The 25,253-nt window shown below is 28.2% G+C and overlaps 1 protein-coding gene across 1 annotated transcript in view; it reads left to right on the top strand.

Moving 5' to 3' along the window:
• Positions 1–22,430, top strand: part of LOC107443266 (L-fucose kinase) — a gene marked incomplete at its 3' end in the record, with an annotated part of 49,368 nt that extends 26,938 nt beyond the window's left edge. The window contains 13 exon segments of the mRNA XM_071182248.1: positions 1,927–2,010; positions 3,269–3,390; positions 4,144–4,221; positions 4,309–4,445; positions 5,470–5,618; positions 6,695–6,841; positions 12,044–12,205; positions 13,801–13,835; positions 16,046–16,146; positions 16,720–16,857; positions 20,037–20,131; positions 20,717–20,935; positions 22,337–22,430. Coding sequence (XP_071038349.1) covers positions 1,927–2,010; positions 3,269–3,390; positions 4,144–4,221; positions 4,309–4,445; positions 5,470–5,618; positions 6,695–6,841; positions 12,044–12,205; positions 13,801–13,835; positions 16,046–16,146; positions 16,720–16,857; positions 20,037–20,131; positions 20,717–20,935; positions 22,337–22,430 — 1,561 coding nt within the window.
• Between the last annotated feature and the right edge of the window lie 2,823 nt (positions 22,431–25,253).

Here is a 25,253-nt window from a genome sequence, read left to right on the forward strand (position 1 = left end):
TAAATAAATAATTAAAGTGTATAAGTACCTCTAACACACATAACAGTAACGCGCGTAACTTTTCGTTACGTGTGTTACCTTGAATAAAATTAATTATAAAATTTTAACTATTGGCAGTTTTAATTCGAGAATTTTTTCCGTTGCATATCTTGCCTTCTTAATTTATAAAACAAAAAATTTTTAAATTTTCTTTTTTACTAAAGTTTTTACAGAAAAAAATGCAAAATTATGTTACGTGTGTTACTGGGAAATTAGACTATCTTGATTAATCGACTTTCAAACAAGCAAAAAAATTTAGGCCAAATTAAAAAAATACATTAAACAATGATAAAAGAGTAAAATAGTTATATTTATTACTAAAAACTATTTTATTGCTCTTTAATATTTTAAGAACTCCATTGGAATATAACATAACAAAGAAGAGAACTCCTGTTAAAATTCATAGTGTTCCACCTTCTGTTAGAATTCACATAAATATTTTTTGTAATTCAAAAAACTATCTTAACTATTAAAAAATGTACATTTTCTAGATTCCGAAATTGTATCATTTTTGATTTTACGATAATTTTGAAAATTTAGTCACTCAGGACCACTTTTCGTGGAATCGCCCTTAACTAGATTTACAAGAAGTATGATTTTTATCAATAGGATTATGTCATGGTTATGAACAAGATATTTGTGATTACATGAAAAGTAAGAAATGTGCATTTCTGCAAACTGCTAGTCTATTAATCATTTATAAATACAGCTCTATGGAACTATGCCATGGGGATTTTTGTCATTGTTTATCAATTTATCTGTATATTATGTCACACTGATTTTGATAGAGGAATTCTTGCAAATTTATTTGACTATTTTTCTCTTTCTTAAAATTAAAACTCCTTAATCATTCTACCTTTTCTGAACTTATATCTCAAAGCTTTTATTATAAATATTTATAGGTTTATAATTATTTATTATAAGTTTTAAATGTGATGATAAAATTTTATGATTTTTCCACTATGATGATACATGTTTTTAACTAGTATTTGTCCTTAAGTGTATCGGATTTTTTAATTAGTTGATAATTTCTCCTTAACATTTAACATAATTGTTAACAGTATAATACCAATAATAAATAATGTTATAAAAAAAATATTTTCTCGAAACGTCTTGAGAACAAAGTTTGTCTAAAAGTAATATTGAATTTTTTTTAACATTATAATCATTTTTAATTTTCTACAGTAACTCAACCAAATTTCTTTGACTTTTAAAGTAATTAGCCATTCAACTTTGAAATAATGATTGTCTTTTTTATTTACATTGCTTTATGTACTTTATTTCTAGTATAAGCTGTTCAACTTTAAAACCATTGTTGTGCTTTTATTTTTATTGCTTAATATAATTTATTTCTAATAATAAGCTGTTCAACTTTATAATCATCACATTTTTATTCTTATTCCTGAATATTGTTTATTTCTAAATGTAAATGTAATTTTTTTAAAAGTGTACCTACCTGGATTTGGGTTGAAATATATGGAAGAAAAATAAATTTCTGTTGAGGTAAAAGTAAATTGTTTAATTGTTTCGTAAAAGAAAAAAATTATGGTTATCTGTATTTTAGTTATCAATAGCATAATAAAATGTTAATTCTTTGTTACAATTGATGAATTCAATTCTATTCTATCTTGAATTTTGATTTCTGGAGATCTTTGCCTTTTAAAACATAAGTGCCAAGTAATTCCTTCCTAGTATGTGTTAAAATAATAAGAAAATAAGATAAAATATGTAACTAATAAATGTTATTAAATAAAAAGTGTTATATCTATAAATTAAAATTTAAACACATCCAAAATGAGATCCTGACGGTAAACCTTCTTTGCTTAGTTTAAAAACTTATATTGATCGATTAGTTAAAATTCCTTCACATTTATTTATTTATTTTAGATTCCTGTAAATTTTAATGCAGAAAGTTTCTGTTTGTCTTCATTTCTACAGAAAAATGAACAAGATATATGGGATCCTCATATGGTGATTATTTTCTTATCATAACTTTTTGCCTAAGGGACCATTCAAATATTACCTGAATCATATTTTGATTTAAGACCTCATTGTCAGCAAAACTAAAATCATACTTTTTATCATACTCTTATTCTTGCATAAAAAAAATTTCAAAAAGTAATTTTTTCTTCTTCCACTTAATTATTTTTAGAATCCACAAGGAATTTTTTACAGTAAAAGAAATTTTGACCTTTTTGCTGAAAAAATTATAAAAACTGGAAAAATTGCAAAATTTTCTAATACCCCAGTCCTAGACTCCTTATAGTCAGAAATGAACAAATCAATAAACCTCTGTCCTCCTATGTATTTTATAATATTTGAATGGCCCCTAATGTGCAGCTACTCAGAGTTCTGAATACAACTATATTTTTACAGTTACTTTTGTTTTGAAATGTATATGTATACATAATAAATAAAAAGCTTAATAGATAGAGGTTGTAAGTGACTTTTTAGAGTATTTGCTGGGAACATAAAAAATTGCCAAGCTCATTATTAAAACCTCCAATTCTTAATTGTTGTAATAGGTATTTCTGATATTATGGTAATAAATTTACAACACAGATAATTACCCATTTTCCCACTTTAGTCAATGAGTAAATTAGCTTTAAAAGTTTACATAATTTTTTTTTTTGTTACTTAAATGAAACTCTGTGTTTTTTGGTATATTTATAAAAAACATCATAAAAAATTAGGGTGCATTGATTCGGCCTTATTTTTTGGAGGAAGGGGATTTTGAATGATTTTTGTTAATAGCATTTAGGGTGATAATGTAATTATTCCACTGAACTTTTTGAAAGGGACAAATTTTTTTTTTTCAGCATTTAGCATAAGTATTTATTATTCGTTATATTTTATCTCAACCCTTAATTTTTATCAGTTTTTACCTGATAAAATGAAGATATTGTAACCTTTTTTTAGTCTCTTAAAAAATAATGTATTATTTCTTATAGCTGTATTAATTAGTGTTAATGTGTTGCCTCATCTGTGTGCTCTATAAACCTAATTTGTTGTGGTACTTTTACTGACTAAAAGCTATCCTAATGTGATTATAGTATCATTATTTTCCTCCAATAATATGTGTTTGAGACAATTTAATGCCAATTTAAAAATATTTTGTATTATTGTGCCCTTTCTTAAAAAAAAAAAAGCATTTAAGCAGCCTGTACTCAAATTTTTAAGTATATGGTCTCTTTATTTTAACTAAGCAGCTTGTAACACTTTATTTTAGCTCAACCTGAGAAAAACTCTTGCGAATGCTAAACTTTATCCACCTGGTTTTTCCTTAAAGGATATTCTTCAACTCTTTTTCTGTGATAGGCCCACTGAACATCATGAATCATTACTGAAAATGTAAGTAAATGTATCGGAACGAAGAAAAAATAAATTTTTTTATGGTGTTCTGTTTTCACTTCCCTTAAGTTTTATTCCTTCGAACATTGCTTTACACAAATTAAGTAAATAATCCCAAGAAACTGAAGTAGTAAGATATTACCTGATTGAAAACTTCATTCGCTTCAAAATTATACAAATATGAAAAAACAGTCTACATGTTTCAAGCGCTTCAAAAACAAGTGCTCATTTTCAAGACTTGCCAGACATTTATGTCGAAGAAAGTCTTGAAAATGGGTATCTATCTTTAAAGCGCTTGAAACATGCTGACTGTTTTTTCATATTTATATATTTTTGAAGCGAATGAAGTTTTTAATCCGGCAACTGCTATATACCTTTCCAACATTTCGTGTAATATAATACCCTTTTCATAAGGAAGTATACTTGTTATTTGATGATTATTTTATGATTTTAGCCATAATTATGTGAAATTATGATATAAGTCTTTATTTTTGTTTCGTCTGAAAGTATAATTATAGTGAGTTGTTTTTAAATGCAAGTTAGACAGGAAACAAACTTAAATATCACAATTTCAGTTACTACTGAATGTAAAATTTAAAAGAAAGTAAATCAAACTTTCCGTACTAAAGAAGCAAATCAAGTCACGTCTATAATTTTTAAAATTTATTACTTAGTTAAGAACTATTAAAATGACACATTTATTTATCTCATACATAATGTAATATAATGATTTTATTTTTGTTGTTTTGTCAGGTGGAGAGAAAGTAAGCGCTTTTCTTTAATTGAGTTAGCTGAAAATATTGATTATGAAAAAGTCTATAACCAAAGGAGGTATTAAGAACAGAATAATCTAATTCATTATTGCTTTATATATATTGTACAGTAACGTTTGATGAATAGTATTTTTTATTGTTTTAGAAACCAATATTCTAAAACTTCATGTGAAATTATAAAAAGGGTGCTATGCCAAAATGAAGATACATACTTACTTCCTTATTTTTATGCTGCTCAATCAGAGGGGTGGACCCAAAATATCATGAATACTTTGGACAGTGGTAAGGAACATAAATCTCAAAACTGTAAATTTTCATACTATAAACTTGTAATTGATTGTTTCATGCAGTCTGAATATTTTATATTTCATTGCTCTTGAGATGTAGGACTCCAATAAATTAATTCGGCCTTGGCTAACATTTCTGGACGAGAGCTATGGGTCATGTGTTTGAATCTGGAAGTTTGTACATATAGCGCAAAGTTTGTCATTAAAATTTAAGAAAAGAATTATGATTTCAGATGCTCTACACGTGGTCAAAATTACTAAGTGGTTCCATCAGGGTAATTAAAGGATGCACCTAAATCATATGGCTAGAACAATGGTTCCCAACCTTTTTAGTTGTGTAGACCACCAATTTTGTCAAAGCTTTTAGGCTCCCTTATATAATATACAAGTAAAATATATAATAAAAATATAAATGTATATAGATGTAGCAATTAAGTAGCAAGAAATATTGTGCAAAAAAAAAACTAAAAAAATATTTTTTATAAAATTAATAACTTTATTTTATTCACTTGGCTATTGCAATTGTAATAAAACTCAAAAACAAATAATTGACGTTTAAAAACCTTAATGAGATTTTTGAAATGGTCTGTCCTCCAAAAGGGTTAACACTGGACCAGTTTTACCCTCAAATCACTCCCAAGGGAGAGTTTTTTGAGTAACCATGGAGTTAGAATAATGTCACATATCACTAGAACTGCTGAATCATCCTGAAAAACTGGTATTAGACTCTAAGATTTATCTTGACTCAGACTCTCAGCCAGCTGCATGACCTAGTAACACCATGGACCATGAATTTGAAACCCCTGGGCTAAAAGCTTAGCCATGTTTTATATATTTTCATTGCATTCTTTACCTTCAGTTTCGATATTATAAGCAAATTTTTTATTTTTAAAAGGTTATTTTTTATAATTTTTTAAATTGATATAATATATATATATTCATGATTTGTAAGTACTTTATGTAGATTATTTTTCGTACTAAGTTGTTAAATTGTAATTAATTTAAATATTATATTACAGTGTTATTATCTTATCAAAGATCAGTTGTTTACACACGAACTCTGAGTAATGTTGCTGATCTTCTTAGTATAATGTCTGGTGAAACTGGAGGTTTAAGAAGTGGTCCTGGTAATAACCGAATTTGGGACAAAGCTTTTGAATTGTTATTGGTGAGTAGCATTAAAATTTACATTTGAAAATTATTTCAACAAGTTGTTTTTTCTTTTTAACTGCTGTACATGTTATTAATAAAAAGAAACTTAGAACACTTATAACTTAATTTTTGAATGTCTTTTCTGTTCCAATGTATATAATATACTAGTATCAAAGGAACTCATCAGATGGCACCACAATAGATTTTTTTGTAATTTTACCCAGGGTATTAAATATATATTAGAAATCTATAGAGTATATTAAATAAAACCTAAATCTGATACTTTCTTCAACAATGAGGATTCATTATGAATGGAATAGCTGTGTTATGACTCAGATTGACGCAGAAGACATATAATGTAGGTAATGTTGAAAGGTTTAAAAAATGGGGAAAAGAACTGAAAGTGACTAATATTTCTTAGTTTCTACCCTTGAATACAAGCAGTCAACATTATGCATCACATATCTTTACTTCCCAGACCAGATAATCAATCTGAAATAATGCACGATCACTACTTATTTCTAATTACTCATAGTTATTTATGCAGTTAAAAAATCATTTGAAAAAGTTGCCATTACTCTTACTCCAATGGTGTTAGTAACCACGGCTCTATTTTACTTATTTTTCTGATTTCTTAGAATTTGAGCAGTGTAAATTGTTGTTATAAACTGTATTTTAAAATAAATTTTATGTACTGTAATGTTTTGTTTTGTGACGCCCGGTGGCTGAGTGGTAGCGCTTCGCGCTGCCGTGCCACAGGTCCTTGGTTCGATCCTTGGGCCGGGCAAGGCCGACTCAGCCTTTCATCCCTTCAGTGGGTCGATAAAATGAGTACCAAGCATGCTTGGGAACTAACACTGGGGGTTCCGCGTTCGGCTGACCACCTGACCGGAACATATGCTCTTGCACCCCAGAGCCCAAGGTCAAGAAAACTGAGATGGGCACAGTCGGCCTTGGCCCTCTTAATGGGCTGTCGCGCCACTGAGTTAGTTAGTTAGTTAATGTTTTGTTTTAGTTAAATTTTTGCTATAAATTCGCATGGTAAGTTAGTAATTTTTATGGAGCAAGATTTAGTATTTATATTTGTTTTAGGTTGGCCATACTGTGGCTGGAATGAAAGCACTTCTTCGTGAGAGATCAAATTGGATGGATAGACCAGACCACATTATGAGATCTGCTAGACATTTTGAAAGAGCTGCTCAAATAATGATACAGAATTCTGTGAAAACTGTTACTGAGGTATGTATTTTGTTGGTATCTTTTTTATTCACTGAAATTTCTCACGCAGATCAATTTTAAAAAATATATGTCTTTTTGTTGTCTTTTTAAAAGTGAAAATTCAATAGACATAAATATCATTTACACTGTACAGCGTACGGCAGAAATTTTATACCAACCTATATATTTTGTTGCATTCAGTTTAACAGAGACAAATAACACACATTCTTCCTGAAAGTTACTATAAAATTACAATTGAATAAATAATTAAAAAAAGGCTTTATTAATTATGTTAAAGAATTTCTAGTTTTTTGTTTTATGGATGTAATTATTACAATCTATGTGTGTTATTCAAGAAGGTACCAAATCTGTGGTACAACAGTTTCAAAATGCACCATTGTAATAAATAGGAATTTATTGAAGTTTTTTTTTTGTATCAATACTTTTTAAAGAAGGGTTATTTTTCAATAGATGGCACCACTATGATAAAATTTAAATGCAATCAAAATTATGATATTTCATGAGAAATTTTTATTTATTCTTTTAAAATGGGATTTTTGGGGTAGATTGTGGATATAAATTGTATTAACATTTAAGGAGCTTTAGATTATCACTTTTATGGCGTGTTAGTGGGTTTGTAGCTGGTTTTTCTTGTGGATTTTTTTTTTGTTCTGACGTCCACTGGATGCGGGATGACTTTTGAGCGAGTAAACAGGTCAGTATGAATTATTCCGCCTTGCTGAGAAAAGTATAAGAGGCGTGAAGAGTGGCTGAAAAAGTAGTAAGACGGGAGTGCCTGAAAAAGTAGTACGACGGGAGTGCGGATCGTGCCCGATGGAATGTTGAGTTGAAACATCACCGCTGACAGGATCTATCATGGCTGTTAGAAGTATGTTCTGAGCCGGTATCATCGAGAATGAGTTTAGATTTAGCTGGAATCTCGGAATGAGTTGATCTAGGCGGAAATGCTGAAAGGTTGATATTTGGAAAGAGTCCCTGGATACCGCGACTAATTACGCCACATTGATCGGATGAGCTGTTTCCTGGAAGAAAGTTGATCTGAAGCCTCAGAATAGTTGACGGGATATGATAGACGGAGTGTCGCTAGATTCAAGACGGTTGACAAGAAGTGAGCGTTCCTCGGCAGAAAATCAAGTGTTTCTAAAGAGCTGAATGGTGGTCGGAAGGTCGAGGTTCTCCTAGTCCACAAGTCTACCTGCAGGCCCGGTGGGCGTTCCAGAAGGTGATCTGCAAGTTCCTTTGTATTTATAAACTCTAATTTCTTACCTTTTTAGTAACTTTTTAGAAGAGCATTTTATTCCGTATTTTAAATTATTTCTATCCGATGTTAAGATACCTATTTTAAGATGAGCCTTGGATATTTAATTTTAATTATCTGCTGTAGGAATACAAGGACTTAAAGTTTAAATGTTTTTGTAAATTTAGAATGAGTTAGTATTGTTATTTCGTAAATGTCTCTTTTAGTGTGAATTAATTGTAAGTTAGGCATATGAAATTTAAAAGTGCTTTTTATCGAAAAGTTTTATCTTGAGTATAACCATTTGGAAATTTAAAAGTGTATAAATTGAAATTTTTAGTGCACATGAAGGCATCTGGAAATGATCGGGATTGTGTTTGTTGTTAATTTATAGTTATAATAAAATTTACTTTTTATTGTTAAAAGTTTCATGTACTTCATTAGTCAAGTGTCTATTTTTGAACCTGGGTAACCGTTACCAAAATTCAATTAATAAATCACAGCCTTGCCAAAGTTTGAAGGGTAACGGTACACCATACCTCTGGTATTACTCTTGTAATTATGCTTTTTTTACCTTTTGCAATAGTTTCATGATATCTCGCTCCTCACTCATTTAGCTACATTTTATCGTTAAATCTTTTACAATTCATTTTACGATTAAGATTAAGTGCATCAGTATTAGTTAAGAGATTTCTCTAATAAATAAATGAATTTTTGAGTACAAATACTTCATTTACTCATGTTTTGCTACTACAACTGTTGCTGTTCATATGTTACACATGAAGTAGCTTATAAGCTATACAATGTCCCGGTTGACAGTTATAAATTCTTTTCTGATAATTTCTTCTCGATGTTTGCACAGTTCTGAATGTTTGTTAAATTTCTGCTTGTTCGCTCCTTCAATCAATTGATTGAGTTAGTGGTTACTCTTTAAGTCAGTGTTTGTGCTGTTTATCACATGTTTCATTTACTTTTCACTGGAGGATTTTCCCAACCAGTAACCCTTCAATCATGAAGTAGCTCTATGATAAGTTCTGATTAAGATTAAAAAAAATTCTGAGTTAAGGATAAATTGTTATTAATTAATGATAGAAATGAATTATTTTGAACATGTCTATATCTACAAGCGGAAATTGGAATAAGGAGTTTAAAATTACTCTACAAATTCTAATAATTTATTTCAAAACTTTTATTCTTAACATAGTATATTGGTTTTTATGAACAGCTTTTTAAAATATTTCAACGCGCAGTAAACTGAACCATTTGAAAAATGCTTCTGTGGAATGATACGAAATTGTTCTAGAATAATGAAAGTTCTGTTACTCTATTAAAAGTAATAGAATAATGAGTTAATTAATTTGTGAAAAATGTCCTTAAGTTAAATAACAAAAAAAAAGCGGCTGTAAAATGATAAAGAAATTGTTCTTGAGTAATGAAAATTCTGTTACTCTATAAAAATTAATAGAACAATGAGTTAATTAAATTGTGAAAAATGTCCTTAAGTTTAATAACAGGAAAATGCTGCTGTAAAATGATAAAGAAAAAGTTCAAGAGTAATGAAAATTCTGTCACTCTATTATAAGTAATAGAATAATGAGTTAAATAATTTGTGAAAAATATCCTTTAGTTTAATAACAAAAATATTGAAAATTTCATCAGCAATCCTTTCTTTACAAAGTCAATACATTAAATATCTCAGCTGGATTTGTATAAAAGGTAAAATTCAAAATGTTATTGAAGGGCATATTTGTTTGAAAAAAGAAAAAAACTAGTTTTAGTTGATATTAATGATTATTTTAAGTTATTAATAGAAATATTAAACCATTCACTAAAAATCTTTTGATATGTATGACAAAAAAAATAGTAAGTGATAGAAATTTCATAAAATTTTTTAGATGGATAAAAACGTTCTTCAACTACGCTAAACATTCTACTGATATCCATGCAGTAGAGTCTCGATTGTTTGAGTTTCCCGTAAATTCGAAATCATGAAAAAATCAGTCTTGCTCCTTAACAATGACCAACATGTGGAATGATTACTAGGATTGGTTTTACTGCAATTACTATGATTGAATATTGAAAAATAAATTCGTGTATTAAACACTGAAACATATGAACAGTGGGTTTAAACAAAAAATATTAGACAATTATTGCATGCAATTAACCTGATTCAATAATATAATGAATATTGTAACTTGGTGTAATGCAGTAAATGTACCCTGATCATCCTATGAAAAAAAATTCTTTTAATATAATATATTTTCAATTAAATACTGAAATTTAAGAAATGCTTTGTTTCCATTTATTTAAATATTTCTTAAATTCTAAGCTTTTGATAATTCAAGTTTTTGAAAGTTCAAGGTGGGCTCAGTCCCACGTGCCTCGAATTATTGAGACTCTACTGTAATAATATGCTATAATCATACTGTATTGAGAGAAAAAAACTAAATATTTTTGGTGTGGATTTTAATGCCGTACTACAGCTACTAAACTAGTTGGATATTGGCATTTGTTGTGAATATATTCTTGATGGTGTGAAAACAATACTGGTGCATGTGTACCTTACACTATCATAACTAGAACCTGGATTTTGATGACCTAAAAAATCTCAACTACTGCCCTTAAAAATTTCAAAAAATGTCTTTAAAAAGTGCAAAAAATGCCATTAATGCTCTGAAAATGCAAAAATGGCGCTATAAATGCTTTATGACATGACTTAAATAAAGTAAAAATATTGAACCAAAGCAATGTTTTGCTCTCTAAAATTATTATGAGTCATTTCAAAAAATATAAAGCAATGCAATACTTGTTCTACGTTCATTAAAGTTTGAAAAATATGTTTTCTATCCTAAAATAACAACAAAAAAAAAGAAAATGCATTGACTCCAAAACATTTTCATTTTGTATAGAAATTTTAATGAATATAACAACTTCCATCTCATAATATTACTAAATATCAGATTGGATTATTGACATTGGATTATGAAATGATTTTTGATATTTTGAAATGTAAACGAACTTCTCTTGTCTGAAAGTAAATTTTTACACCTGGAGAAGCTCCTTTCAACGTCTACTGATGTTATTGGTGCATACTTGAAGAAGACGGTCTCACTTACTGACAATTCTTCTTCAATTTTAAAAGATGTTGCTTCACCTGTTAATATCCTAGAGATTTTCTTCATTGTTTGGAAGTCAGTGTTCTTCCCTAAAACTTTGCTAAATTTAGCTGCTACATTTTGTGCTATCTTTCCCCTTGCTTTTTGCAACACTTAACTCACTACGTCAATATAATTTATTGCATCGCAAAGTTCCAATTCTTTTTTCTCCAAGTTTGTAATTGTCGAGGACACAATAACAAAGTTAGACTTGATAAATGATAAGTTTCCTTCGATTTTATCAGAGGGCAACACGATTTCATGTAATAAAAATGCCCCAAAAATAATAAAAATTGGAAAAAATTAACAAAAAACTTAAAAAATGCTTTAAAATGCAAAATACGGCCCAGAATTAAAAAAAATGCCCTATAAATCTAAAAAAATGCTCTAAAGGACAAAAAATGTCCAAAAATGCAAAAAAATGCAAATGTCATCAAAATCCGGGCCTTAATCATAACTAATATCAGAGGATAGTTGGTTGGCGGGCAACCTTTGCACCAATTTTTCTCTACTGCTGGAATGTGTGTTGACTTTTCCCACTTTTAAAGCTTGGGACACATTAGAAGAGATTCTGAACCAATAAGACATAATTTGAAAAAGTACAATCTGATCAAACATCCTGATGCAAGCCATAGCAGACAGACTCTACCCACCATATTGGCCTAGGTGGGCCATGTATCTTCAAAACACATTTAAAAAAACTGTAACTGAAGAGTCTCTGTATTAAACATTTATTTTAGAATTTATTATATATATTATCACTTATTTGTTTTAAATTTGATATTATATAGTAGTTAAATTTTATTACAGTTCATTACATTATCATCTGTAAGTTTGCCTGATATGGGAACCATAGTAACAGTTGAGTGTCCTGCTCGCATAGATTTACAAGGTGGATGGTCTGATACTCCTCCAATCTGCTACGAATTAGGGGGCTCTGTTGTAAATGTTGCTGTATTAATTGATGGAAAGGTGCTTTTTATAAATATTTTTTTGGATGTTCTACTTAAACTTTGCTTTTTTCTGTACTTTTTAAATACTTATGCCTCATTTACTTTGACTTGATTTTTGAGATGGATACTTTTTTTGTTTAAAAAAAAATATTAAAACTACAGAATGAAGAAGAAAGAATGATTTTTTGTTTTGTTTGGTAAATTTTTTTTAAAATTATAAATCAACAAAAAAATTTTATAATTTTAGTGAACATTAATTTTGACATTTTTAATTGAATGTTATTTCAAATTTCTATGAAATTATTTACTTTTTGAGAAAAAAATGTATTTAGTTGTTGTTGTTTCTAATGACACTTGGACAAACCAAGCGCATTCACCTTGCGGATTAAGTCAGGAATGGTCGCCTTTTTATTTGAAAAGGGAACACTGCATGGGTGAAAGAGGATTGGCTCAGAACCCTACATGATAGTTGCACTACTCCTTCATGAGGTCGCTTCCTCAATTTAAAAATATATCTGAAGGGGAAGGGAATTTTCTCCAGATCCCTGTACCCATCGTACTGCTCTGTGACCGACCATATGACTTTCGATTCCACAAGCACATACATTGCATTATCTCGGTCTGACCTTAAACCCCGGCTCCACCAGACCGGAGTCAGATTGTGTAACCACTGGGCTACCACATTTTATCTATGAAAAATTTAAAATAGTGTAGAATTGTTTCTTGATGATACTTCAACTTCTTCTTGAAGAAAGGGTAGGGGACACCAGTGTCCTGGTAGAAGAGTCTGAGCTACCCTGTTGACAAGCTTAATCATGACAAGCAAAGTGGAGATAAAGTTGACTTCCAATCAAGACTCTACATTTAGCATGGTGTATCTAGTTGATTAAACAATATAAATATTTGAAACAAAAAATGATTTAGATTTTTCTTAGTTTATCTGTTTAACATTATACAAATTTTTTATTTAGATCTGTCTTTAAACAAAAAAGTATCTGCGTTTTATCATTCAGTATTCAATTCATAGCCATTTTTGTTTCTTCATTGGTTTCTATAATCACATTAAATACCTATTAATTAAAAATGAATAGATAGGTCAATATTTCTAGTAATAAGACTCTAATTACCCATTATTTCTCACATCTCCAGCTGGCATGAATAAAAAATTTATTGTTTGAAAATTTGATAACAAATGTAATATTTAATAAAAGATTGTTTATTTGTAAATTGTTTGGTTTAAATATTTTTTCGTAATTTTGAATTTAATTTTGTGCTTTATATGGGAAACATAATTTTGCGTGTTGATAGCCTTTATAGGAGAACAATACTTGCCGTTTAGCTTCGAATCAACCAAAAACAATATCTATTCATTGCTTTGAATTAAAAAAATTCACCAGCTGGATATCCTTGAAACGTTTTTTATTTAGATTACTATTAAATTCTAATTTAATGATTTAAATTTTGATTTTAATTCAATAATTTGCATTTTAATTCTAATTTTATACATTACACTTGTATTCTAATTCAATATCTGATACTTTTATTCTAATTTAATAATTTACTGTTAGATTCTAACTTAATAACTAACATTTTGATTCCCTTGTATTATTATAGAAACCCATTGGTGCTCGAGCTTGCAGAATTCCTGAGTAAGTTATGATTTGTTTAAATATGAAATAAATAATTCCTTGTTCATAGAAACACTAAATATTTTTATTTCAATCAACACTACATTTTTTACTGTGGTGATTAAAATTTGCAGATTATTGTTATAAGACATTATAAATTGTAAAAATTTATTAGAACTGAAATCTGTAAGGCTTTTCTAATCATTATGTAAAGATAAATACTTATAATTCTTTGGTTGCTATCTACTTTTATCTTCTTTTTTTTTATTTGTGTTGTCTAAAGCCATATCACCAATTTAACTACATTTTACAGTCTTTTCATATGCAGAGGTGAACAAAATTTCTAGGAGTAAAGATATTTCTTTAAAAACCAACAGGTTATAGAATGAAAAGTAGCTTATCTCATCACTCAACTAGTTAAATATCAGGCATAAGACAAGGTTTTTTTGTTGTTATAATTTTTTTGCATCATAGTGACAAGGTTGCTTAAATAAATTCATTTAAGAAATGAGAGGATTTCTTTTTTAAATCTTTATTGGTTTGCTTATTATGCTATACATCAGTCAGGCCTTTTAAATTTCTGGGGTTGGCAGGTCTGTATGTATGCATGTGTTGAATAACAAATTAGAACTCATGCTTAATGAGGAGGAAAAAAATCTTAAGCAATGCTAGAATTTCATAATATTCTGAAATTAACCTTAAAATAAAAATAAAAAACAAAGGCCAACTAGGAAAGACATTTCATCTCATATAGCACTTTAAAAAATTGAATTATTCTTTATAAGTCAGTTATCGTCATTTGGAATTTTCCGGTGGTTTTTCGAACTTGTTTTTCAGTCACTTTCCCTTTTTTTTCCTTTAGACTTTTGAGCTAATGATCTCACATTTTTATGGTGCAAGGAAACCGGGATTCATAAATCTATGGTCATATGAATTTATTATGAATTAAATTAACTTTTAATCTGAACTTTCCAGGGAAAACTACTTTGACTGATTATAATTTTCTTCACCATAAAAGGGAAAAATATTTTTGTACTCTCTTAATCTACTCCTTGTCCTAATTTTGTCATTAAAACCTTTTTATATTTTCTTGGGTATTTGAAAAAATCAGACGAAAAGAATTGTTGCTATGAAAACATTTTATATGTTTGCCCTTCTGCAATAATAATAATGTCTGATCTCTAACAGTGAGAAAATATTTCTAAATAAGAAAAAACACCATACAATTTTACCCAGAATTGAAAAACTCAAAATATTAAAACTTTCAATTTTTTTCGACCAATTGTTTCATACTGGTGTCACTGATAACTTATTCGTTTCTATGTTTTTTGTGTAAATTACATTAGAGAACAAATTTTTTTCCTATCTGTTGCATGAGAATTTTTAATATATCTTAGATACCTTTGTATCACTGATCAAATCTGCAATCTCTGTTTTTCTGTCTAAGCTGTATTTTTTTTATAAAAAAAAATTTAAATTTTAGTCTTATTTTTTGTCAAAATGTACAAGTTTAAAATTGTTATATATACTAGGATGTCTCATAAATTTTGCGACAAGCTTTAAGGGGAGTTAGGGCACATCAGGATTAAAAAGTTTTTGACACCCATGCTTGGAAATGTCATACGTCGCTAGGGGTGTTTCCCTGTAATGAACTGTTTCTTCGTATGTTTCCAAAGAGGTCATAATTGGGAACGCTCCTAGCCAAGTACAATGATATTTCTGATCAAGGATTCCTCTGCAATTTCTATCCTGATGCTCTAACTCCCTAGAAGTATGTCACAAAATTAATGTGACCCCTTGTTATAGGTAACATTTTTAAAATTATACATTTCGATAAAAAATTGACTAAATATGTTTGTTAAAAAAAAAATCTGTACCTTTAAGAGCTAAATTAATTTCAGATTTGAAATCCTGACACCCGAATTAAGCAATATCAAGTATTTGCATAAATGCAACAACACATTTGTTCCTTAGTGTTATCAAGCAACTTAATTGTTTTGTATTATGTGAAAATTGGATAGTGATGATCTATAATTAGTAAAGTTGTTAAAATCTGTTTATTCATCAAATTCACAATTTTTTATCAGTAATATTTATTAGAGTTAAGTGCACTTTAGATTCTATAAAATGCTAATTAAGAATTTTTTAATACTTAAAAATTACATATTTACTTATTTATGATCGTCAAATACTACGACTATTTTTTATAACATATTCTAAAATATTTTTAGACCTCACATTCGTCTAAAAATTGGAATTGGGGAACTGCATCATGAAATTATAATTACAGACATAAAAGATATTTTAAACTATGATCAGCCAAATGCAAAAGGTATTACAAAATTTGCCAACTTTTAGTTTTCATATGCTTACATTTTACATATAGTGAAAATGTTTCTATCCGTAAAAGTTACTATACTTCTTGAACATTTTTCTTTATTTTATTTGCTCACAGTATTTGAATATTTTTTTTATTTCGTTCTAAAGAATTTACATTTAATTTGTTAACATTTCAATACTATTTATTAATTTTGATATGAAATTCCAGTTTAACCTTAAACTAAAATAAAGAATAAAATTTCAAAATAAGGAATAAAAACAGTTATTGTTAAAGGTACTTTTATCAGCCTGTTTAACAAAACTTACTTGAAATTTCTTTTCTTCAAGTATTTCTTTTATTTATTTATTTTTTCATGTAGATGAGAAAAAATATCTGAAATTGCTTAACTCTGTGAATATATCATAATTTTTTGCAGTTTCATTCATTGTAAGCAAAATAATTTTCGTATTATTCATTTATTAAATGTTTTTAAGCTCTCACTTTTTAAGTTAGTGTAATTTCTACATACTCATTGTTGTGTTAATAATTTAATATATTTTTAAATCGATTTTTCATTTATTTTAGGAGCTTTGCTTAAAGCAGCAATTATTTGTACTGAAATCATTGACAGTAATTCTCTAATAGCTTTAGCAGATCAACTTCTTTCAAAATTCGGTGGTGGTTTTGAAATTCAATCTTGGTCTTTATTGCCTCAAGGATGTGGTAAGATGTATTGTATTACCTTTATTTGTATCCTCAATTCTATGCCTGAATTAATCTTGAATTATAATTCAAGATTAATTCAAATATTGTTCTCACATATGCGCGCTTTCATTATTTTGCTTAAGCACTGCAGATTTTTGATCAAAAACCATATCTATAATGGAACCTTTACCTCTTATGATCAGTTTCTAAAGTTCCTGACTTGTAATTCTTTCGAAAAAATATATCCGTAGTGACTCAAAAACCCATATAAAATACCAAAGAATAACTTCTTTCCTGAAAATTTTATTGCACTTTTTCTATCATTTAATTAAACAAATATCAACAAAAGAAAAACAATACAAATGAATTCTAACTGTGACTTTATTTATTTTTCTTACATGTGGTTGTTTCATTATCCAGTCTTACTGTGTGTATTTTTGAATTGTGTTTGTACGTCATTAATTTTTCATTGCATTTATATTTTAATTTTTGAATTTTTAATTGCTTTTCATATTTAGTTTATCCATTGTGGGGCCTCGGGGCACAGTCAGTTTTTGGTATTACCACTGGCGACAAAAAGGCTCCTGTTTGTTGGCAGACAGTGTGTCCCCTGTTGAAGTGCTGTTTTTTTCTAACTTACTTATCTTTAAATACTCTTCGTTTTCTGCTTGATTTGTGTTTCTAACTTCCTAAATTATTAAAATAAGGCAAATTTGGTTTTAGGTGCTTTTTAGCGCTTTTCCATTTTGACTCATTTTAAATATTATTTTCTTATTTAGTCTTTTTTCTGAATTTCTGTAAATCAGTTTTATTCTTTGATTAAATACAAATAAGGAGTAATGTTGCCGATAATTTCTTCTTTTTCATAACATTTGGTGTGTATTTTTTAGAAAACACACACTGAAAAATGAATAAAAAGTAGAAAGGGAAATAAATGCAGGGTATCCGCGCACCTGGAAAGTCATGAAAAATCATGGAAAGTCATGAATTTCGGTATTGAACAAAATTTGCCATGAAATGTCATGATTTTTACTCTTTTTCTAAAAAAATCATGGAAAGTCATGGATTTAGATCTCCGAAAAATCTAATTTTTAAAATGGAATCTCCCTCCCCCCAATTTCATCCTGTTCCAAATATCTGAATTTCTAACAAAATCACCACTCAGTCATATTTTATTTGAATATAAAATGATTTTATCATGTTCTTTGAAAATTATGGTGTTCTTTCAAAAAATGAAAGAAAAACTATCATTTCTAGAGCGAATTATCCTTTAAACTCTCTTCTGTGATTCAAGAATTTTTATTATTATTTTTTTTTTAATTTTATCAATTTAAAATTCTAGTTGAAGCAAACCAGTTATTGGCGAATTTTTTTTATTCCGAAATGAACAGAAAAATCAGGAGTATTTCTTTCCTTTCTGATGAACAAGAAAAGTATATAATTCTGCAGAAAAAAAATTTTTTTGCTTTTGTATTTTTTTCAGCTATTTTATTGTTTCAACTCTTTCCTTACTCTGTTTTTTAAGTTTAAAATCTATAAATATGAAGATGAAGAGTATAATAGTTTTGGTTATGCCTATTTCAAATAATGTTATTATAATGCTTTTTTTAATTTATTGTTGCATTTTTGTTGGAGAAAATAGCAACTTCATTAAGTCATGAAAAATTCTTGGAATTAGTCATGGAAAATCATGAAAAGTCATGAATTTGAAAATCTAAAATGTAGCAGATACCCTGTAAATGCTTACCTTTGCTTTGTATTTTTCTCATTTAATTCTGCAATGCTGTATTCTTGAAGAAATATTGACAATTCATAGAAAACCGAGGCATTAATTATTAATAAATACAGAGATTGCATTTTAAAATATAAGTTTATAGTTAAATAAACATAATTATTATAAATCGGAGAGCTAGTTCTCTTGACAAGATGGGAGTTTAAAGAGTAGTGAAGTAAAACTGCAATTTATTGAATGTTAGTATGCATTACTTAAACTTTAAACAGTCTCATCCAGTGGAAAAATTACTTAACATTGGATTGGAAGATTATTAGTTGTAAAATATATGTATTTCATAACATGTTTCAGGGAGATTAACTAGGATGCTTTAAAGTGCAGGAGCTTCAGTTGTGAATCTTTTAAGCTAGAGCTTTAAGCATGTGTAATGGAAGCAAAACTCAGTACTACTACTTCTATAGTATGCAATTTTTAATAAATAACAAAACAAATAAATGCTTTCAATGTTTTTTGTTAATACATGCAGTTGATATTCTTATAGTATGGAGCAAAAAATTTGAGACTTTCAAAAAATGCTTTACAAGAAATTAAAATAGATATCAAAAGTTTCTTTAAAAAACATTTAAAGATGTCTCAACTTTATAGATACAGATAAATTAGTAGTTACTTAATTCTTTCTTTAATATCGATAACCATTTGAAACTGTCGTGACATAGATTCTAAAACAGACTTTGAAAATTGTTTTGTTCTAGTTGTAATGTTCAAAAGTGTCGAAAGTTAGTAGTTACTTAATTCTTTCTTCTTTAACATCAATAACCGTTTGAAACTGTCTTGACATAGATTCTAAAACAGACTTTGAAAATTGTTTTGTTCCAGTTGTAATGTTCAAAAGTGTCAAAAGTTGTTTCCCCCCTTTTTTACTCTAAATCTTCTATCCATTCTTTGACTTGTCTTTCCTGCTTCTTCCAGTTCATTTTTCTTTTTTCCATATGAATTTTTTTCTGAATCAAGGAATAAGGCAGGCCACTCTCAAATGTTTATTACATTATCATCCAGCTATTTTGCAGTTTGTTTTGAAGTGTGAGAACTAGCATTGGCTTTTTGTATCAAGAAACAGTAAAGGTAAAGTGTTTCTATAATGGAAAAGTTGGAAGAAACTTTTGATAATTGTTTAGAATTTCAATGAAAATTTTCAAAATGAAAATTTTTCAAAAAATTCCTAACATTGACTTTGTAACATGAAATCTGCAGTTACATAGAATATGATAAGTGTTAATTTTAATTAATGCATCAAAATTTAGTAGTATTTCTGGTTATTATGTTAGCAGTATGTAGTTTTAATTTTGAATGCATTCTACACCATGCATAAACTAGTACAGTCATTACAATTTAAATATTTCTTTGCTATTTTAATTAAATTAATCATTTGATTAAGAGCTATATCATTGTTTTGCTTTATTTTAAGGAATGGGCACAAGCAGTATTCTTGCTGGAGCTATAATTGCCGCTTTATGGTCTGCTTCTGGAAAAATGTATGACAAGCTAACTGTAATTCATGCTGTGAGTAAATTATAAGTGTTTGGTATATAATTAAAATTGCTTGCACTGTTTTTAAATAACAATTTTGATCATCACATCTGCATCAGCTATATTATTTATAATCTGTAAATACATAAAGATTAAACAGTTGCTGATAAGTGAATACCTAAAAAACTGCAGAATGCTGAAACATGAATTAGAAACTCCTTTTTCTGCTTATAAACAAAAAATGTAGGTTAGAAATTTATTCACTGAATATTTTAACAAAAATTGTTTCAAAAAGGCTACATTTTCAAAATATTTACTTACTTGGGCTCTTGAAACTGTTTGGCGCTTAACACATACAACCTACTTCTTCATGCTCCCTGATCTCTGGCTTTCTCTAAACCCTTAAATTGTACCCACCTAAAATCCATTTGCATTTATCCTTGTCATGTCATTCTTGGCTTTCCTCTTTTTCTCCTCCCATCAGGTGCCCGGGAAAGCAAGACTTGTATCTATTTCGGTTTATAAACATTTGCTTTATTAATAGCTATTTATTTATGCCACATATTTTATAAATAAAATGTTAAATATTTTTCAAAGTAACTCATTATTTATTTTTAGGTCTTGCATGTTGAGCAACTTTTAACTACTGGTGGTGGCTGGCAAGATCAAGTGTCTGGAATCACAGGTGGGGTTAATAGAGGTTATTCTGACCCAGTTCTACCATTGCAAGTAAAAATAGATTCATTAAATCTTAAAGAAGAAATCATTGAACAGTTGAATGCACGTTTATTACTTATTTATACTGGAAAAGTACGATTAGCTAAAAACTTACTTCAGGTATGTTTTACATCTATCATTATTTAAGCAATTCATAACAGTAATAAATTTTAATTTTACTGCTTATTTTTTTAAAAAAGTGTAAGTGAACTGTGACTGAAAATCCTACATTTTATTCAGTGGTTTAAAAAATGTTTATACTTTCCCTGCTTTTTTTATTAGTTTCAATTACAATTTTATCTTAGTTGTATTCACTGTAATGCCTTCATATATTCATTCTTTTTATCTTATTCTTAATGAACTGCAAGTTATAAAACATTACAATTTTGTATGCAATTTCACATTTATAAAAATCTCAAAAGTTGAAATTTTGTGGAAAGTAGATAAAATTTATTGTTAATTTAAAAAAATAAAATAAATATTTGACACTTTTTTACTTACTTAAAAATAAAATTGCATGTTTATCTTAACATCTGTTATCTTTTACAATAAACTTTTGTTTATTCACATAACAATTTAGTGAAATAGGCTGACATTTATATCAACACAGTAAAAATAATCAATTATCTTAATTTATGTCATGAATTGGCATTATTTTAAATTATATCTTTTGACGAGGTATAATTTAGGGATGCCATCTTTTACTGATTTATGGTAATTTATAATAATTTTCTTTTTTTGATATTTTGTTACATTTTAATAAAATAACTACAATTCCTTAAATTCAGTTTGTATTAACTAGTTGATTGCATTTAATTGTGAAGTGGGTATAAATTTGTTTCCTAAAATTCTCGCAGGCTTATGTCTCCTAATGAGATAAGTGTATTTTAGTTAAGATAGCCATTTAGTGCATAGAAAGTATTATTTACTGATGAAGGGTTTTGTTTGTTTTATAATAATTGAAGCAACTACTACTTTTTTTGCTACTTTTATCATTTCTGATTGTTAATTTTGATGTAATTAAAATATACTGTAGCTTATTTAATTATTTGAAAAACATGCAACTAGTAGTACATAAATTAGGTGTTTCATGACACATTTTACTGTTTATGTTAAATTCGCTATGTTGATGCAAAAAATAGCTCCTTTATAACAGAAAATCATCATATCAAGTTTACATCTCTGCATAATTTATTAATATTTTTTTCCCTGAAACATGTGTTTTTTTCCTGTCAACTTCCAATTTTGTTGAGGTAAAATCTGATTTTCTTAAATGATAAATCAGTGTTTACAGTGCTATTTAATGATGAAAAACTGTCCCAAAAGAAAATGTTAGTAGAAATTTTCCTACTTGATTATAAAAAAAAAAATATGATATACATTTTTAAAGGTAAGGATTTTATATTATTATTGATGTTTTATACGTGAATTAGAATATTGATGTTAATCTTATGATTGTAAAAACATTTTAGCATTTTTGTTATATACATTGTTTTCTAATATTTTTGTACATTTCTATAGAGTGTTATTCGCAATTGGTATGCCAGGGAAGAAACTGTTGTGAAATGTTTTAAAGATCTTCTTTCAAATTCATATGAAATGAAGCAAGCTTTACAAAATGGTAAATTACTATTATCTATGGTATTATATTTAATATTAAGTAAACTGGAGCCTTTGTTACTGTAAACACACTCCAAACCAAGAAAGTTTTTCTTTTATAATTATTTTTAATAATTGTTTGCTGTGAAGGAAAACATATTATTAAACATATTACATATTAAAAACATATTAAACATTGCTGTAAAGGAATACATATACAATATTATTCTACTTGCATAACTCATAGATTATGTTTTACATTGATTCAATAGAGATAATGTTCCAATATAAAAGTTTTTTTTAAATGGTTCTATGATATTTTTTCTATTCATTTAACAATTTTAACTGCAATTTCATCATTTTTGGACAAATAAAATTATTTTATTCCCTTTATGGCCTATCTCAAATGAAGTCTCTTCAATCAAACAGTTGCATTAGAATTATTGTTCGAATTTCTATGAATGAAATAGTAATGAATTGTTTGTTGTTCAATTCATAATATAAATTACCTCACTACATATTACAAATACAGGGGCAATACCTATTTGTAAAGCTTTTGAAACCCAAAAAGGCAATTATTACTCTGTGTGATGAAATCATACAAAAGAAAACTTACAATAATGCAATCAATCATCAGTTGAAAGTCACAAAGAAATGTTAGTTAGCAATTTATTATCCAGCTGCATCACACTATCTGACCAAAAGTATGAAGTTATCCACTTTAAGCATCACAATGTGGCGATGTTTTTCATGGTTTGACCAGGAACCCATTGTTCCTATAGTTAAAAACATGAACTGTGAAATGTAGACATTCTGAACAATGCTGCATCCTCAACTCTATGGAAATATTTCTGAGAAAGCCCATCTCTCTTCCAGCAGAATAACTGCACCATTCCATATTGAGAATGGCATGGCTATGATTTAACAAAATATGTGGCCTTTTCAGAGCCCCAATCTAAATCCCATTTGAACACCTTTGGAACGAATTAAAATGCGGATTACACAGCCACCCAAATCAACCATCCTCACTGCTAGTACTCGCTTCTTCTATGATGGACGCTCAGAAGTCAATTCCATGGCAACCAATAGAAAACTGGTGGAAAGTCCGTCTAGACGTGTACAAACTGTCATCTACAAGTCCATACCACTGCATGTCCGGTCACTTTTCGCTAGATACTATATAATTATTGGCCTTAAAAAAACTCTCACAATTACATTTAAATGCCATTTATGCTTGAAATGAGACCCAGTAAAATGTACTTCTATATAAATTGAGTTTAGTATAAGCATTTCACGTCTTTTTAAAAATTAACATACTGGATTTGTGGGAAGAGGGTTTGGTTTAACGATTCAAGGAATGCATAAGAACCAGAGCCGTTTTTAAGGATGGGCCAATATTTTTCAAATTAATCGTAAGAGAATCCGAGAATTGGAAATTCTACATCAAATTTTCGTTGGATATTAAGAAGACATAAATCTTTCACGTTGGAGGTAAACAAATGTTTTTATTATATCAATTTTGGTTGTGGTTAGGGAAAACGTGAATTTTTTATATATACATTGTGAATTTTTTTGTTTATTTATTTAAATGGCGGGCCACTATTCAATTCCTTCTTTGACTGGCCTATCTGCAAAATTCTTGATTTGGTCTGTTCTGGATGAAATTGAGATANTCCCTCTTTGACTGGCCTGTCTGCCAAAACTCTTGATTTGTTCTGTTCTGGATGAAATTGAGATAACAAATGTAATTTTGTTTTCATTTACTTACTGCTAATAGACAGAAACGACATAGGATTTTGTTTCATCGAGCATTGAAATCAAATGATCATCAACTAAACAAATGTTTAAACACGAGAAAAAAACTTTTTAAAACTCCTGTATGACCAAATTTTCCACGTTTCCCCTAAATATGAAATATGTTTAATTTGAAATATTATATTTCGTACACAAAATTAATTAATTTAGTTTGCTTATGATTTTATTGTTTATTGATCATATTCGTTTCTATTTTTAACTCCCTGATTTTTGTTGTTATTATGTGTCTAAAGTTAATAAGGCTTCTCAAATTTTTAATTAATAAGACTTTTAAATTTCCAAATCAAGGTCGAAACAATTTCTTAAAATTGTAAATCGAAACTATATATGAAATTTTGACAGCTTTGTTTTTATTTTAAACGTGTGCATTTAATTTAATAAAATAAAAATAAATGAAAAAAATATAAATAAATGCCTGAATAAAATAAAAAACTTCGTTACCATATCATCTTTTCAACAATTTGAGTATTAATAAATTATTTAAAAATAAGCAAATTTTTAGTTTAAAAGGTAAAATTCTTTTTTATTTGTTTAAAAGGTAATTGTGCTCCATCATTCGATGATGAGACTACTTAATATCTGTTCCTAAGGATCAGAATTCTCTTTTATTTTACTTTATTGTGTAATATATTTAATACTTTCATGTGATATGCTGCAGTTTTAAATGCCCAAAAGATGACTGAAATTGTCAATTCAAAAAAACAATTAATACTTTTGAACATGAATTTAAATAACTCCATACGTTCAGTATTTAGAGCAGACAATTACTTGTCGGTGTGGATGATACAAGTAAAAGAAGAATACAAAAAATGATAATAATAATAATAATATTTCAGTTAATGTCCTCAATATTATATTTGTAAGTTACTCGCAAAAATGTGTTTAAAACATAATTGTCACAAACAAATTAATATTAAGTAAGAACGAAACAAAAATGATATCAAAGTGTGCTGAATCACTAGTGAGACAGGTGAGATGAGAGACATCGAAACCATTTTGATTGAATAGTAAAACTAGAAGGTGT

The sequence above is a fragment of the Parasteatoda tepidariorum genome, chromosome 6, assembly GCF_043381705.1.
Source record: "Parasteatoda tepidariorum isolate YZ-2023 chromosome 6, CAS_Ptep_4.0, whole genome shotgun sequence".
NCBI classification, from domain to species: Eukaryota; Metazoa; Arthropoda; class Arachnida; order Araneae; family Theridiidae; genus Parasteatoda; species Parasteatoda tepidariorum.